Below are 18,195 nucleotides of genomic sequence, written 5' to 3' on the forward strand. Positions count from 1 at the left end.
TCCCAGGTAGTCCACCGTATTGGCAAAAGTTTATGTACGAGGTAATAGCAATGGTACAACAACTTGGAATCCCAACGTGGTTCATGACTTTATCATGCGCTGACCTTCGATGGCATGAACTTTTTCACATACTGTCTCGTGTGAGAGGAGAAAATATGACGGATGAGGAAATAGATAATTTGTCATATAATGAGAAATGTTCTTTGCTTAACTTAAATCCTGTAATTGTTGCTAAGCACTTCCAACACAGAGTAGAGACATTTTTCAAGGATGTATTATTGAGCAACGCAAAACCTATCGGAAAGATTGTGTATTATGCGCTTAGGATTGAATTTCAAATGCGAGGCTCTCCACATTTGCACTCATTGATATGGACTTCAGATTGTCCTGAGCTGAAAGATGGTAGCGAAGAAGCTTACATGAGGTACATTGATGAACATGTACAAGGAAGTCTTCCAAATAAGGAAAATGACTGCGAATTTCATAACTTGGTAAGCATGTACCAAAAACATACACATTCTAGAAGTTGCAAAAAGTATAGGAATATTCCATGCAGATTTAACTTTGGGCAATTTTTCACTAACCAAACAGTTGTTTCCAAGCCACTACCGGATGACATGCCTGATGAACAAAAAGTAGCAGTCTTGAAAAGGCGCAATGAAATCTTATGTTTCGTAAAAGAGAAAATTAACGAAAAGTTAGATCCAAGTAAACCTGATTATGATTCAAGCACAAGTGCAGAAGACGTGTTGGCTATGTGTAAAGTTTCCAAAGACGAGTATAATCAGGCTTTATCTATTTCTGCTGATTCCGATTTTGAGCTGCACCTTAAAAGAGCAGTTGACAGTTGCTTCATCAATAACTACTTCGAAGCAGGTATAAAAGGTTTCAGAGCTAATGTGGATTTGCAGCCTGTTTTTAATCATTACAAATGTATAACGTACGTGTGCTCGTATTTCTCAAAAGACGAGACCGAATGTTCTCAAGCAATAATGAACGCAGCAAGGGAAGCTAAAGACAATAACCTGAACATCAGAGAAAGCTTGAGAAAGGTTGGTACAGCATTTTTGTCTTGTAGAGAAGTTAGCGCTCAAGAATGCGTTTACAGGTGTATGCCTGAGCTTTGGTTACGAAAGACCTTTCCTTGCGTAGTATTTGCAAATACTGGTTTACCGGAAGAAAGATGCCGAGTGGCAAAATCTCAAGAGGAAATTGAAGCTTTGGATGTCGACAGTACTGACATTTTCATGTCAAATATAATCGAACGGTACAGTGATCGACCAAATATTGTTGAGGAGTTATGCTTAGCGGAATTTGCAGCTTATTACTATAAAGACTACAAAAAAAGACTCTGATGAATTCAATGATGTTCAACCTAATGTACTTTCTGACGATTTAGTAGAATCGAACCATATCTGTAAATGTGAATCAGTTCTTCCACCACTTACAATTAAGCTCAATAACGGACAAGAAACAATGAAGCGTCGTAAGATTAAGGCTGTAATAAGATTCCACACACCCACTAAGGCAAAAGAGCCTGAAAAATTTTACCATCATTTACTAATGCTTTACTTTCCATGGCGAAAAGAGACTGATCTTCTTGGTGATGATCAATTATACTCAACAAAATTCCAGGAGCCTGAAGTTTGTAGTAAAGTAGAAACAAACAGGAGAACGTTTGAACCAAATGCCGAGGCTATTGACACCGCGTTACAGATGGTTAGGGAAAATGGAGTGAGAGATCTTCAATCATACGATCCTATTAATGATCAAGAAAACGACGACTTGTCAAGAGAGGGAATGAATAGCATAGATGATGAATGTGATGACGATATACCTGAGGAAGTGGTATCATTGCCACCTGAAACAAGCCAAATATTTGGAGGAATAGCTACTTATAACCAGCCATCTGCTATTACAGATGACGAACTACGTGATGCTGTAAGATCTTTAAATGTAAAACAGTGTATTACGTATGATGTCGTGCTGTCTTGGTGTAGAAACTCGATTAAAAGTGTTAATTGCCTCATTAAGGAAACTACTGAGCCGATACATATATTTGTCACTGGTGGTGGTGGTGGTGGTAAGAGCCACTTAATCAAAACAATTTATCATACTGCAGTGAATATGTTTAAATACGGTGCAGTGAATCCATCTTTACCAACAGTTCTGCTAATGGCACCTACGGGTGTTGCAGCTGTCAATATTAGTGGCACGACTGTAAATACAGGTTTAGCTATTCCAAAACACGCTGGAATTAATTTACCTCCGTTACCAGATCAAAAGAAAACGTTGTTAAGGCTCACTTTAAGTGAACTGAAGCTGTTGATTATTGATGAAATATCGATGGTTTCAAATAATAGGCTATTGCATATCCATCAAAGACTAAAGGAAATTTTTGGAACTCCAAGCTCAAAGATATTTGCTGGTATAAGCATTATTGCCGTGGGTGATTTACATCAACTACCACCTATCCAACAAAAACCTATTTTCTGTAGATATAGTAATGACGTATACAATTTGTCACATCCATGGCACGAATTCAAGATGATAGAACTGGTTGAAATCATGAGGCAAAAGGACGATCAACCTTTTATTGAGCTCTTAAACAGAGTGAGGGTTGCACAACACACAGAAGCTGACATACGCACTATTCAATCTAGGGCAGTTGATGTAGATGACAGAAATAATTATCCTTTGAATGAATTACATGTATGGGCTGAAAATAAACCTGTAATGGACTACAACAATCAACGACTTCAAGAAATTTTGATGCCTCTTCATGTTCTTCAAGCAGTGGACCAATATCCAAACAATGTATCAAGGCATGAAATTGAAAGAGTTCTTTCAAAAGGACGTTCCCACACGGGTGGTCTAGATTTGCAGGTATCTATTAAAGAAGGGGCTCGTGTCATGTTAACAAACAATGTTGATATCTCTGACAGACTCATAAATGGACAGTTAGGTACTGTGGCTCGAATCTTGGTGAATGAAGTGACTCAGAAGCCCACTATTGTGTATATTAAGTTTGATGATGAAGATGCGGGTAATTTGGTTATTGATAAATCTGCTGATACCTTTGCTATAGAAAACAAAGTTGTCCCAATTAAACCAATCTTAGCTCAAATAAAGTTGAATCCTGGGAAGCGTTCTTCACCAGAAATACAAAGATTGCAGTTTCCATTATCTTTGGCGTGGGCATGTACTGTTCATAAAGTTCAAGGACTAACTTTAAACAGAATTGTGATAAGTTTTGAGTTATTTAAACAAAGGTCATTTAATTATGGGCAAATTTATGTTTCCTTGAGCCGTCCAACTTCTCTTCAAGGTCTTTATGTTCTTGGAAAATTAGAACACAAGCATATTAAAGCAGATCCAAAAGTAATTGAGGAGTATGAAAGACTGCGAAGTACATCAGTGCTAGAAGAGAATGATAATATTCAAATACAGGAAGATGATTCTGTCATACCTATTGCCCTGTTAAATATCAGATCACTACGAAAGCACAGTATTGACATAAAATTTGACACCAAAATTTTCAACTGTGATATGTTGCTTTTAACAGAGACTCAGCTTACACCATCTGATTCAAACAATGATATGCAAGATCATCTGTATCCTTTTATATTAAATAGACAAGATAATAGCGATAATAGATATTCCAGCCTAGCTTTCTGTAACAAAATAACAGTGTCCATAAAAGAGAAGCAGTACCTTCCGATCATCAATGCTTTGATGTTCACAGCAGTTTTTACTAGACGAGAAAATTGTGAAATAAGATTTTTGTTCCTTTACAGAAAACAAGGTTCTAATGTACATGATTTTGTTAACAATCGTAGTCATATCACAAATGCGTACACATTTGATGTAATTCTTGGAGATTTTAATATTAATTACTTTAATGAAAAAGAATCACACAATTTAAAGAATATATTGGAAAGTAGATTGGGTTATCAACAAATTGTGAGCAAACCAACATCTTTATCAGGAAGTCTTCTTGATCATGTTTACATCAGATCACATAAATTTAAAAGTGTTGATAATAGTGTGATTGGGGTTTACTATTCAGATCATGATGCAGTTAAAATCGTCATTCATTTATGATGTAAACAATAATTTGCAGCTGAAGAAACATGTAAGTGTTTTCTGAAGGCTTAAAATACATGTTGCATGCATTTTTGATTTTATGCAACAGTACGATTATTGTAATAGTATCATTTCATTTGAACAGAAAATTTAATGAATGAAGTGAATATGGTGATAAAGTGAGTATTACAGAGAAATTCTATGTTTGAGTGCATAGCAGTCAATGTTCTACACAATGTGTAGAAACATGAAGCCTGGACCACCACCAAGGTAAGTTTCATAATTGTAAATTTATAGTTTAAAATTAAAATGTGATTTGGATTATTGAAACTACTGCATAGTTTCAAATTTTATTCATTTACTTGTGTGGCCATTTATGTTAAGCAACATGATGTTTGATTCAATGCACTTGTATTTGTATAAGATACTTTTTATTCATAGTTTTTTGCATTGTTATTTTTTGTTGTAATTAATTATGGGAACAAGTACTTTACTAGCTGTTGAAAGTGCCAAAATTGTAATTTGTAAAAGTAAACTTTTTGATTTTTATGGTGAACTTGGACATATGTTAATTCAATAGTCTTCCTTGTCAAAATAGCAAAACTTAAATATTTCTTTTCTGATTGTTATAACTTGCAGATTGGGGACATTGCACCAGATTGTGTCACTTTCTAAATAATGGATAAAGTATACATGTAACCAAAAACAAGTGAATGTGAAGTACAGTTTGAACACAATGGACATCTCAATCAGCACAAAAACATTACTGGCTCATGCATCTCAAGTGTGGAAGTCATCAAGTGTTATTTTAGTCAAGGAATTGGTGGTCTAGTTTACTTCAAGACAATGGAAATGAAATTCTAAAGAGAAACTATTTGACATATAACAAAGTGAAGATGAAACCATAGTTCAAAATATGATGGTATTCAATGCCAGTGGAATGACATTTCTTTTAGGAAAAATTACCTTCTCAATTAATTTGTATTGATTCGGGAAGGCATTTATCTCCTAAACTTTGAGATTATTTTGAGGCACATAAAATCTATAGTCATGCACTGCTTTAGGAGATTAACAACAACATTAAAGCTACTGTTGAATAGAAAACATGATGATCTTGATGACAATATTCAGTAGAGTATTCAGTTGACATTAATTATATGCTGTGCAATTTACTATTTATTATTGTCATCCTTCTCTCCCTATGAAGAACAGAAATAATAAAAATAGCACATGTCAAATTACATGTCGAGTATAGCGCTTTTAAGGTTATTGTACAGAAACATCTCTTTGTACAAATTGGGCACAGTATGGTCTGCAGCACACTCATTAACATAGAAATCAATCGAGACTTAACAAAGAAAATAGAGAAATTTTGAATTACCTTGGTTTATTTCTTCTCATTACATGCATCTCACAGGTTTTATGGGTGAAGGTCCAAAAAACTGAATTAATGAAGGTCACAACTTCATGTAGTCGACAAATTGGCCTGTTGTAAATACTCTGGATGAATCGGTCCTTTGCTGGAATTCTGTTTTTGGTTTAAAACTGCAACATGGCGTGTAACTTCCCAAATATTTTAGACTACGAGTAGTCCCTCTTTCGCTTAGTCCGTCGTGCGTGACGCGAAAGAAAACCGTGAGAAAAAAATGGCAGCGCGAAATCCTGGAGGCGAAGAGCACGCGAACGGAGGGACTACCGCCTAAGTCCAAGAGTTTGAATTATGCGTTGGTCTCACAACGCAAAAATATTATTGGCTCATGTTAGGAGCGTTGACAACATGTTGTCAACATTCGAGATACCTGTGACGTCTTGCAGGAATGTTTTGGAACCGGAGCAAATCGAAACGGTACCAGAGCAAATCGAAGCGTTGGATTCGAGCTTCGCAAGCCCTGATGTTCTTGCGAATCTGCCACCAGGCTTTGGAAAGATTTAAATTTATCCAGTGTTTTGTTTGGCAAAGCTTTCTGCCTCCAACTCGACTGCGAGCGTGTTAGTGATTTCGCCGCTCAACAGCATCGTCTAAGTCAGCGACTATAAATTCACTGAGCTTGGCCTTTTTCTGCCGTCCATTTGAAAGATTGAACCGGCTTCTTACTTGAAACCGAACATTCACCTGAAATTTTCCGATGCTATCGGCAAACATTTCACCGCAGTTGGATGATCTCCTATGTATAATGTATAGTGTATAATATAAATAAATTCTCGGTTGAAACTCTGTTCAAATTTTCGCAATAACTTTTAGACGCAGCGAAAATCGTTACAAGAGGCCTCTTTCGCTGTCTTCTTTTTAAAACTTCTTTGGCAGTTTCGCTGAACGAACACTGAACGAAGATATACTTCTCACGGCATATGTTTTTACCTGGCTACTTGAAGAGTAGAGTAGAGCAATTTTACTCAGATCTCCTGGGGCTATTGATAACAGGCGATAATACGAGGACGTCAAGATGAGAAATCCTACACCGAAAAATCACTCGGCCGTGAAAGGGCAAACTCTTGGGCTTTGGAGGTAGTCCCTCCTTTCGCGTGCTCCTAGCCCCCAGGATTTCGCGGGGCCATTTTTTTCTCGCGAATTTCTTTCGCATCACGCACGACGGACTAAGCGAAAGAGGGATTACTCGTAGTCTACAAATATTTAAAAATCCTTTGTTCCATGGAAGTTTTCCACAGAGACTTGGTGTGCTTTCTTTAGGTATGCAATTGTTTCTATCGAGTAAATTTGAAACATTTTGTTCCTTTTAAAGCAGTTGGAAAAGACTTCTAAAAATTTAAAACACTGCGGTGGACTTGGTTTCACCGAGTGGGGAATAACTGCTGACTATGATGATTGTCATAATGTAACACCAGGAATGTTTAAGAGTGTTGTCCGACTTGAGAGTGGACCGAGGGATGGGCAAAGCTTTTTGGTTAAGTGGGGGAGGGAGTGGGGGTTAGTCGAGTGGGATGTTAGCAAAAATATATGCCATGAAAAACTTCGAAACTTTGAAATTTTTGCTGTAATTAACAAGAAATCATGAATTATAAAAATATTAGTCAAGTAAGTATCGATTACACAATGATAGTGCAACAGTATGTTTTGTTGTAACATTTAATTGACAGCTAGTTATTGTTAAATGATGGTGCAATAGTTTACATGTTGATGGTGCAATAGTTTAGTTAAATAGCTCACGTATGATGTTGTTGAACAGTGCAGTGGAGTAACGCGAGGTGAATAGTGGTTACAATTCTCTTCCATCAGTGCATAATTGTTTCTTGCTGTGAAAATGTCGAAAGGTAAGGGACAGCCGAAACTGGGGAACTATATTAAAATATACTATATTTTTATAATCTATTTTCTCTATTGCAGAAAGGAAAGACTTTAGTAAGAGTAAATGTTTAAGGAAAAATAGTACCGTGGAGGAAAGAGTTTCAAACACAGGTTTGTTGTTGTCACTTTCAGTTGTAAAGTAAAAGAGATAAGCGGTAGAAATAGCAGCATCTTGCGAGAAAAATGGTAAAAATAATAACCTTTATTTTTGCTTTACTAGGCAAACAAAAGCAGCAAATTAAACAACAGGAAATCTTTACTGCCAATACTGAAAATTCTTTTAGTGAAACAGGAACGTCAAAATCTACAGGTGAGTGAAATGTTATTTCTGTCCGTCGATGGTTTCTGAATTACTAAATTTTCCTTACATACTTATTATCTTTTTGCTTTTTAAGATAAGCTGGTTGGATTGCTCTACCGATGTTGTATTTAAACATTTTGGATGTTGTAATAAATAACTGTTTGACTCGACTTGTAAACAGTGTTTACTGGGATTTCTTTTTTTTTTACAGGCGAAACTGAAGAAAAAAAAGATGAAACTTTGAAATCCATTGACGACTCTTTTTGCACTGGACAAAATGAAGGTACCAAATGTCACAACTATGTTATTTTGCGTCTACATGGTGAACTGAAACTTTAATCTACCAAAAGCCGTTAATGATTACAGGCTTCGGGTTAACAACTAATGGCTTTATACAGGACCATCATTACCAAATGTACCGGAAAATAGTCATTGTAGTAAATTATGCTAAATAAGTAATAAGTCAATCCATTGATGGTCTAGAAAAAGGCTCAGCAGGTTGTAACAATTCAGCTCAATTTGTTCAATACAAATATTTACAAGATCAAAGGCTGCCACCTCTTTAGATCATGCAGGTTTTGAAACAGCCAGTAAAAGAATGATACTAAATCTTATTTAGTTTTAGTCTGGCTGTGACTTGGCAAGAAGCATTAAAGGTAGTTTTTAACTCGGAATATGTTTATTATTTTCCAAGTTGCGGTGGTGAAACGGTTTCACTCCATCACTCCTTGACTCACTTCCCATTAGACATGTGGAAACCCGAAGGGGGGAACTCTCATATGAAAAGGCAAGAAATGCTCTTCGGAAAATTACAATTTAACTCCTGACGGAGACTAATGTGGACGTTGCCTGAGCTTCATTACACGGAATAAGTTCGATTATTAGCCACTGTTCAATAAAGGATTCCTCGCGCAGTTGTAGATCCAACTCGGGTACTGGAGAGATGAGGGAAATCTAGCCTGAAAACAGAAATTAAATTAGAGCGTAGATCAGAATCCTTGGTTTGCAATCGAGACGACGAGCATCCCCGATCTTACATATTGTTATTTCCCTGCCGGGTTTCGAACATGAGCAGTGTAAGGCCATTTTAAAGTTTCTTGCAGCGTGTCATGTTAATTATTTTTTAGATATAGAAATTGAAGGTGTAACGAATTTTCCACAGTAAGGAAAAAACTTATGGTTCTTGACTTAGCGATTCTATTCAGGAAAAGTGTTAGTGGTTTTTCATTGACAAACCTACGCGATATTGTAAGTTCCAAAGCAATCGTCTGAAACAAATGATTTATTTTAACAGGATTGGAATTCGTAGATTCTCGCGCAGCGAGTAAGCACTGATCACACTGTGCTACGTGCACATAAGAATTTACTTGGAAAACGGTTACCTATATAATTAGGTACAGAAGGCTCAAGTGCCCCATAATACCGTTTCAGTATTATTTTCCAAGTTCAGTGGGTCACAGCCACTTTGATTTGTATTCAAGGTGAACTGCTATCATTGCTTTGTTACAGGTGAAACTAAAAAAAAGGGAGATGAAAGATTGATATCTCATGACTACTCTTTCTGCACTGGAGAAACATCAGCGTTAACTGATGGTACAGAATGTCAGAATTGTGTTATTTTCCGTCTACATCATAATGTAAAACTTTAATATCCCAGATGCTGTTAATAGCTACAGGCCTTAGCCTAACAACTAATGACATTACCAAAAATCGTGATTACCAAATGTGCTGGCAAATAGTCATTTTAGTCAATTATGCTAAAGTAATAACTTAATCCGCTGATAGGCCTAGAATGATTGGGGAGTGTGGAACAATTTAGCTCAATTTCTTTAAGACAAATGGTTAAAACATCAAAGACTGCCAGCACTTTAGAATATGCAAGTTTTAAAACAGTTAGTAAAGGAATGATACGAAATCTTATTCTCTTTTTTGTAGCATCTTTTAGTGAAGGTCAACTGAATAAACAGTTTGATGGAGATGCAAAGGAATGTGATCATCTAAAGAAAGTTCCGATCTCTGGACATATTCATGATACTTCACCAGTAAAGCCGAGCCACATTAATTATACATATTTCAACTTTAAGTTTCAAAGTACAAATGGTTTCTGCGATGGAGTGTGCTTTGATAAGAGTCTCTATAATCAGGTGAAGCAAAAAGACGAAACGCAAAAGAGTGTTAGGCTCTCCAACTATTCATTGAAAAGGTCATTGCAAAATAGCAACGACATGACAATTGTCATTAATAAACGTACTAAAATTGAGAGTATTTCAGAGTGCCCATTTGATCACCAGGCACCTTCAAAACGATTTATAAAAATCAGTGAAATCAATAATATTTCAGATTTCACTTTAGTTTCAGTTATCGGGAAAGTACATATCAGATCAGAGTAGAGTGAAGTTAAGGTTCAGGAGTGGTCAGTAATGAAATTGGATTGTAATATAGCGGACGACACCAGTGCAATTAAACTTACTTTATGGGACAAAAATATCCCCTTAGTCCAAGAAGGGCAAGTATACGAAATTGTCAATGCAAGAGTTCGCTCATTCCAAGGAGAGAAATATTTATCAAGTAATTTTGACACCATCATTACTACAGTGAAATCGGATGTGCGGAATATGATAGTTGTTCCACAGCTAATGGAAAATGAAGAGTCTCTTTCACTGAATACTATAACTGTCAATCGAATTGCTGGGGTGCAAGAAATTCAACGCTATGCAGTTTGCAACAGTTGTCACCGTAGACTGAGCAATCTTCAGTCAGATCTAGGTATTTGTGATTCTTGTGGGTTAAGTCAAATCAAGACAGCTGCAGATGAAACACACTTCAGTGTAGGGGTATTCATTGGCGGAGAACACAACGTTCTTTTAAGGGTTCTTCAAGATCAAGTGGAATCTTTCATAAAGTTGTATAATGAACAAGCAGAATCTTACAACAAAATTAATGTGGAAAATCCCACAAATTCTGAGATTATCGCTGCATTTTTGGCAGCACGCGAGTTGAAAATAACTTTCAACACTAAAAGTAAACTGGTGTCTTCGATTTTATATAGCAAATAAGATAAAGTAACATTGCCTGTTGTTTTATTTAGGTTAGCAAGGAGTTGTAAAAGTTATTGCTTTGCAACGTAAAGAAATGGAAAAGCATTTCCTTGCTGAATCTTACTTTGTTGAAACTTAATGCTATAAGATATGTGTATAGCAAGTTAAGAGATTGATTTGTAGAATACCCAATATTGTTTATCGTCTAGAAATTGTTTCCGTTTTTGAAAGTGTAAGAAATAATTCATTAGTGAAAAATATTGTAATATCACTGAAATGCATAATGTTTAATAAACTGTTGAAAATTGTTCTTGTGTTGAATATATACAGTTCGCTATTTAAAACTAAACAAATGCCTTAGTGAAAAGTAGAAGAACCGAAGCCAAATGGATAGTTATAGAAAACGACCTTCGACCCTGGGAATAGGATTAGCATCCTACATAGTATAGTCTGTAGTTGCTTCATGCCGGAAATGAAGTCCAAAGATAACGAAGAATCTTGTCCATTCGGGAAATGAAGCCTGCGTGACAACTAAGATATGTGATGCTTTATTTAACTTTTATGTTATCTTCCTTGCTCTCAACTGATTTCTTTTTTCTTACAAAAGTTCCTATTGTACTGTCAAACATAAAAGGACCCCAACAAGAACAAAAGTTCCTGTGTGATCAATTGGGAAAATTGATGGGTAAACAGTTCTAGCCACACTTCTTTGATATCAAGATAAGAAATAATTTTTTGAATAATAGCCGATATACAATTGCAACAATAACTGAAAAAGGTAAGTCACAAAATATTCTTTCTTTTTGAAATGCGCTCTTCAAAAAAGTATGCATAAAGTCATTGTCCCAGAAAACAAAGAAATGAAAAAGACTTAGAAATTAACATCGTAGAAACATGCGGACAGCCTTGGTTATAGTCCCCACAGAAAAATAGACTTTTTTACATATAACTGGACTTTGATAGTTGCCGAAACATCCACTTATTTTAAAAATGAATAATTATAGCTATGTCAAAGCAGTCAGTTGGCCTGATAACAACCCGTCCCATTTAAAATGAGATGGTATCAACAGGGGAGGTTTGATAAATTTCGTTATTTTGTAGCAGTGTACGTCTGCCTCAAAATAATGAAATAAAGTTTCAGTATAAAAAAATATAGTTCTGTTGTAACAGTCCTTGATTGCACATAAAAACATAGCAAAATGTTTACAGATAGAAATGGAGACATGCGAAGACGCAATGGAGAAACAGAATATGTAGGCGACACATTTGAACAAGTGCATAAACAACTCCTTAAAAGGAAATATGATGTGCACAAACAAACTAGACAATGGCGCATACAACGGAAAAGATACAAGGAATACTTGGCGTCATTTTAGACCTACTGGACTAAAGGATAGAATTTCTTTAAAATTGTTATTCTTAAGAAGTAAGAAATGTTGATAAGAGAAAGTATAAAAAAAAAAGAAGAAGAAAAGGCATATTTTTTATTAGATCGTTACAGCGACAATCATAGAGGGCAGACCTAGTTAGAAAAAAGCAAAAAGAAGCGTGCTAATAACTTTGCTAAAAAACAATAGAGCTCACTATACAACCGGGAATAGGTGTTAGCACACAAAAATAATTACACAATCCGTGGAACAATACATGAGAAACGTAGACAAATGATGTAAGTAGCAAGATCAAGAAAGATAGGGATACAGTTGCCTTCATAAAACGTGTAGCCGCTCATGATGTTATGTTATCATGAGAAAGTAGATGGAAAAAGAAAAGAATAAGCATTTTCCAATGGAGTCTGACTAATGCAATCGAAAATAATATATCTACTTGGAAAAAGTGCCAAAAACAAGGCTAACCTCATTCAGTAACCACTATAGGAATTGATAATATAAATTTAGATTGAAATGCAGTGAAGAGAGGAATGCATCGTAAACGTACAGAAATGATCTCAAAAAGATAAAAAACTACAAAAAGGTTAACAAAATAATTGGAGGATAATCAGCACTCAAGTGGTGGCTATATATGAAAATTCTTGCAATATTTATCAAACCACAAGCCAGTAAGGTAGCAAAGTACATATGCCTGAGACCAATAAAATAAAGCTTTAATAGTACGGTTCGACATTTAACGCTAAACGAATGGCTTAAGTGAGAAGTAAAAGAAGCGAAGCAAAATGACTAGTTATAGACAACTACACTGAAAGTAAGATTAACATCCTACACAGCTCATGTAGCATAGTCTCAAGTTGCTTCATGTCGGAAATGAAGTCCAAAGATAACGGAGAATCTTGGCCAGTCGATAAATGAAGCCTGCCCGGCGAATAAGGTAGATAATGCTTTATTTCACTTTGATGTTATCTTCCTTGCTCTCAACTGTTTTTTTTTTTGCAAACATCCCTGTCACAGTATAGAAAATAAAGGGACCTCAGTAAGAACAAGAAGTTCCTGTGTGATCAATTGCATTAATTGATCGATAAACAATACTAGCCACAGTTTGGTAACATAGAGATAAGACCTAATTTTTTGAACAATAGGCAACATACAACTGCAACAATAACTGAAAGAGGTATATCACAAAATAGTTTTTTCCAAATGCGCTCTTTAAAAAAGTGTGCATAAAGTCATTTTCCCAGAGAACAAAGAAGTAAAAAAGTCCCCACAGAAAAATAGACTTTTCTACTCGTAACTGGACTTTGAAAGTTGCCGAAAAATCCACTTATTTTAAAAATGAATAATTATAGCTATGTCAAAGTGGTCAGTTGGCCTGATAACAACCCGTCCCATTTGAAACGAGATGGAATCAACAGGGGAGGTTTTGAAAACTTCTTATTTCGTAGCAAAGTACATCTGCCTCAAGATAATGAAATAAAGCTTGAGTATAAAAAAATACAGTTCTGTTATAACAGTCCTTGACTGCACGTAAGGACATAGCAAAATGTTTACAGATAGAAATGGAGACATGCGAAGACGCAATGGAGAAACAGAACATGTAGGCTGCATGTTTGAACAAGTGAATAAACAACTCCTTAAAAGGAAATATGATGTACATACAAAAACAGACAATGGTGCATACAGTAGAAAAGATACAAGAAATACTTGCGTCATTTTAGATCTGCTAGATTAAACGAGAAATTTCCTTAAAATTGTTATTCTTAAGAAGTAAGAAATGTGGTTAGCAGAAAGTATAAAAAAACGAAAAAAGACATTTTTTATCACATCCTGATAGCGACAATCATAGGGTGCAAACCTAGTTAGAAAAAAAACAACAAAAAAAAGCGTGCTAATACTTTTACTGGAAAACAGAAGAGACCACTAGACAACCGAGAAGAGGTGTTAGCACACAAAAATAATACACAGCCGATAGAGCAATGCACGTCAGAGCTATACTGATGCTGTAACAACAATATCAAGAAAGATAAAGATAAGAATATGAAAATTGTTGCCTTGACAAAATGTGTTGCCGGTTATGTACTTATGTTATCAAGAAAAAGTAGACGGGAAAAGAAAATAGTAAAAATTTTCCAATGGAGCCTAACTAATGCATTCAAAGATAACATATATACTTGGAAAACAGCGCCAAAAACAAAGTTAAAATAACTTTAAAAAACATCAGTAACCACTCTGGGAACTGATAACATAAATTTAGATTCAAATGCAATGAAGAGAAAAATGCATTGTTAACATAGCGAAATGATCTCAAAAAGATAAAGGGCTACAAAAAGGTAAACAAAATAAGTGGAGGATAATCAGCACTCACTTTGCTATAAATGAAAATTTTGCAATATTTATCAAACCATAAGCCAATAAGGTTGCTGTTCACTGTTGCCAAATTGGATATAAAGATGCCTTTGTAGGTTTTAATTTTCAGTCATCCAGTGAAATTGGTTGACATAGTTAATACAAAATGGAAACCCTAAACAACCGTCTCTTTCTGTTGGTGTTACTTGCATTTTCTTTACATTGTTCTAAAGGTAAAGGTTTCCTCTTTTTTGTAACTTTGATATATTATAAGACAAGAGACTTGTCTCTGCGTTTGAATTGAAACTCAAGCTAAAATTTTAAAATGGTTCTACGGTAGATCCATAGTGGATAATTCAATTACTTGATTTTTATGATTAATAAAGTAGTATGCTCTGCAAAGGGCCTATCTCCAATCTCGGCCCCAGGGTGCTTTTTTAGCCCCGCCTCAAGCCAAAGAGCAAACGCAACAGCCAATCTACGTTTTTGTCACTCAAACATCTCAGAACCAATAACGTCTTTTTATGCAACACAATGACATCGTTTAGCATTCCTGTATAAAACGCCAACACCCTGCTTGTTTTGCGCCATTGTAACATTGCGCTGCAAGTTCAGTTAATTGTTTTTCTACGTTTTATTAAGATGGGTAAGTTTAAAGCTGCGTTTGTCAAGAAATTTACACCTCGCAAAATGAATGCAGTGCAAATTTAAAGTTTCTTCGCACTAGGGCACTTTAATGAAGTAAACCGTATTACTTTTTCTCTAAATATGTCAATCGTCGTTAGAAAACCGATGTTGCTCCGTTAGCCAAGATAATTTCTAATGGTTTTAAAATGTATATTTGTCTTCTAGATCAACAGCAAATCAACATAAAGATTAATTCAGACGAGTGTACGTATTTTATCTTTAGTTTTCTATTTTAAACTTCTTTGCTTTACTTACGTGAAGATTTGATTGCTCAACTTCATCTTAAAGTTAAAACCTTTATCTCTATGAAACTTTTCAGTGCCACACGAAGTTCCCATTGCGGAAGAAAGCACTTGTAAGTACATATCATTTATATTCTTACAAACTTACTCTTTTTTTGTTTTCAAGGTGCGTTTTGAAAAACTTTGTAAGGAGTTTATAACATCAGTTTTCTCGCCCCAAGATTACATAAGAACCAGATATCATTTTGCGTTTATTTTGGTACATGTCAAGTTCCCTTAATCTTACTTTTATTTCTTTTCACATTTTATTCTAGTTTTTGCGCCATTGGATGATCGTAAGTATTCCGTTTTATTAGATTTTAAACTGCTTTCTTGATATAAAAATTCGATTGCCCTATTACGAATAAACAATGGCAATTATAATCGCAAAGTTATTATCGCCCTATGAACTTTTTAGACCCAATTGCATTGGATAGTTCCAATTATTTATTTGCTTTGTTACTTTTTTTTTCAAGTTACTTTTACAACTTAAACAGGAATAATTAGATTAGCTGGTTGCCACCTGATTGAGAAAAGAGAAGATTTCTTGAAATTGTTTTGTGCTTTATATTTGAGCGCATGCTACATGTAACCAATAAAACCATTCTCCAACCAAATTAATCACTGTAATCTTAGTTTTATTTGTTTTCATATTCTTAAGTTTTTTTTTGACTTTAATTGTTTAGAAAGTGAAAAAGAATTCTGGCTTCAACTTTGCGCCTTAATTTGTTCTTCTCGTAAAAACCTACCCTGTACATTTGAAGTTCCGGTACGGCTTTCTTCCAGGCCTTCGCAGTAAGATTGATTTTCGGTAAAGTATCTCATTTAGGCTTAGGAACCGAAACCGCGCAAATGTTCACTTGCGAACTGAGATTAGCACAAAAACTCTTGCGAAAAGAGAGAAAAGCAACGAAAAGAAGTTTGAATCGCAACTTAATGCCGATATGTTCTGCTAGATACAGAATACTACCGTCTATAATGCAAATTGCGAGTTGATGGCAAAAAAATACCAGTCAAGAAAAATAGAAATGAAAGTTGCAATAATCTCCATACACACATTGATATATATTTTCTTCTTGGAATCGATGGGGAAAGTTGGTAACAACAAAATTTGCAAAGGTCAAGCTTATCAAAGTGTAAATCAAACGCCCTTGTTTTAAAACCACTACCTCCATGATCACAGTTACTACGTCCTCCATTGCGTTATTTGAAACTAGGCAGTAATTAAAATGTCACCTTTTTCAAGATGTAGTAAACTAATTTTTCACAAAACATGGTATGCATGAAGATTTATTAAAACAGAAGTCTAAGTGTTCATGAAAAGTTTGTCTAAAATTCTAACAAACGTTTACTCTTGTTATTGCTACTTAGCAAATTTTAATCCCATAATTCGTAATCCCAATACTCCTCTTGTGCACTTTCTCATTATTTTTATTTATTTATTTATTTTTTTTGACGAGATGAGGGCTGGCTAATCACTTATTTGAAGCTCAGAGCCCTTGTTAATAGTGTTTTTTCCTGCTGACACTATGCAGTCTTATTAAACTCTTATTAAACGACAGCTCTAATCTGTTATGCTTTATTTTATTGCCCAAAATTCTATTGATTTTAAAACTTGTGTGGGACCGCTCACTCTTCAAAATGGCAGCAAAATATGGCTTGGATTTCCTGTCAGCACACTGCATTCTTTAAAAAAGGTAATGTATGATTTTAGTGTTTAACTTCAAGTACTTGTAAGAAGATTGAATGTTTAAACCAGTTTTGAAAGTACCGTCATAGCGCTCTTTGTTTATGAATTAAGCGCGTGCATTTGTCGTTGTACACAAGCAGAGGTCTATTCGATCATTGAAACAACAGACAACACAAAATACCTGTTGCTTCGCTCGTAGAATTTCATTTCTATTTCCTGTGGCCTCTCAGTGCACGAAAGAGGACAATTCCATATAATGCTCATTGCAAAGTGCGTATGGACCATAGAGGGTTCAAAGATGTCGCTTCACAGTTGTATAAATATCTGTATCCTCGCAAACTTTCCTAAGTGCAAGAAATTTATTTCTGCTGATGACTGTATCCATAACCATAACTTTCCAACACCTCATTCACAGACTTCGGCTCATCTGATTTGTCTTGCTCAGCCTGCATCACCTCTGCACCCCCTTTGGTCTTCTGTGGAATCATCCCTCTAACTGTTCTCCATTCAATTCTGCTTGGAGCACTGGAATGAAATGGTCCCCTGCTAGGCTTGGTGTTGGTTCTCTTCAGTGAGAAATCAAGGTACTCTAGCTTGTTTCTGTAGAAACTTCCATTGATGTTCACTTGCTCACAGCGAACAACACCTATTCTTTGCCCAGTAAATAAGCTCTTGGCAATGGTTAAGGCTAAACGACCTGACGATCGCCCATAACGTCGATGACAATTCATTTCTTAAAACCCATTTTGGAAGAAGCAGGTTGCTGATAAGTCGTCAACACGCTCTTGGCAATGGTGGAGGCTAAACCGCCTAACAGATGGTACGAAGCGTCCATAAAAATTAACTTCTCAAACCTCATTTTGGAGTTAGCAGGTTACCGATAAGTCATCATCAGGCTCTTGGCAATAGTGGAGGCTAAACCGCCTAACAGATGGCATGAAGTGTCGATGACAATTGACTTCTCAAACCCCATTTTGGAGCTCCCAGGTTGCTGGTAAGTCATTCAATTTTTACTTACTGCGTTGAAATTGTCTAATTATGTTTAATTAAAGCGTAATTGTAATATGGCACGCA

At 35.6% G+C, this 18,195-nt stretch overlaps 2 protein-coding genes and 1 pseudogene across 2 annotated transcripts; 2 read left to right on the forward strand and 1 right to left on the reverse strand.

Annotated features, from left to right (window-relative positions):
• Positions 1–7,566: 7,566 nt before the first annotated feature.
• Positions 7,567–16,230, forward strand: LOC149099801 (uncharacterized). The gene is made up of 6 exons (XM_089276912.1): positions 7,567–7,700; positions 7,903–7,974; positions 15,316–15,354; positions 15,470–15,505; positions 15,707–15,727; positions 16,118–16,230. The coding sequence occupies exons 1-6, from the start codon at positions 7,574–7,576 to the stop codon at positions 16,228–16,230; spliced, it is 408 nt and encodes a 135-aa protein (XP_089133038.1). The 5' UTR covers positions 7,567–7,573.
• Positions 9,394–11,038, forward strand: LOC149099802 (uncharacterized; annotated as a pseudogene).
• Positions 16,231–16,889: 659 nt separating the features above from the next.
• Positions 16,890–17,866, reverse strand: LOC149099803 (large ribosomal subunit protein uL13-like). Its single transcript, XM_089277021.1, has one exon. The coding sequence runs from the start codon at positions 17,850–17,852 to the stop codon at positions 17,481–17,483; it is 372 nt and encodes a 123-aa protein (XP_089133147.1). The 5' UTR covers positions 17,853–17,866; the 3' UTR covers positions 16,890–17,480.
• Between the last annotated feature and the right edge of the window lie 329 nt (positions 17,867–18,195).

This window comes from Orbicella faveolata, unplaced genomic scaffold (assembly GCF_042242905.1).
Source record: "Orbicella faveolata isolate gen_17 unplaced genomic scaffold, um_ofav_v1 contig_46, whole genome shotgun sequence".
Taxonomy (NCBI): domain Eukaryota; kingdom Metazoa; phylum Cnidaria; class Anthozoa; order Scleractinia; family Merulinidae; genus Orbicella; species Orbicella faveolata.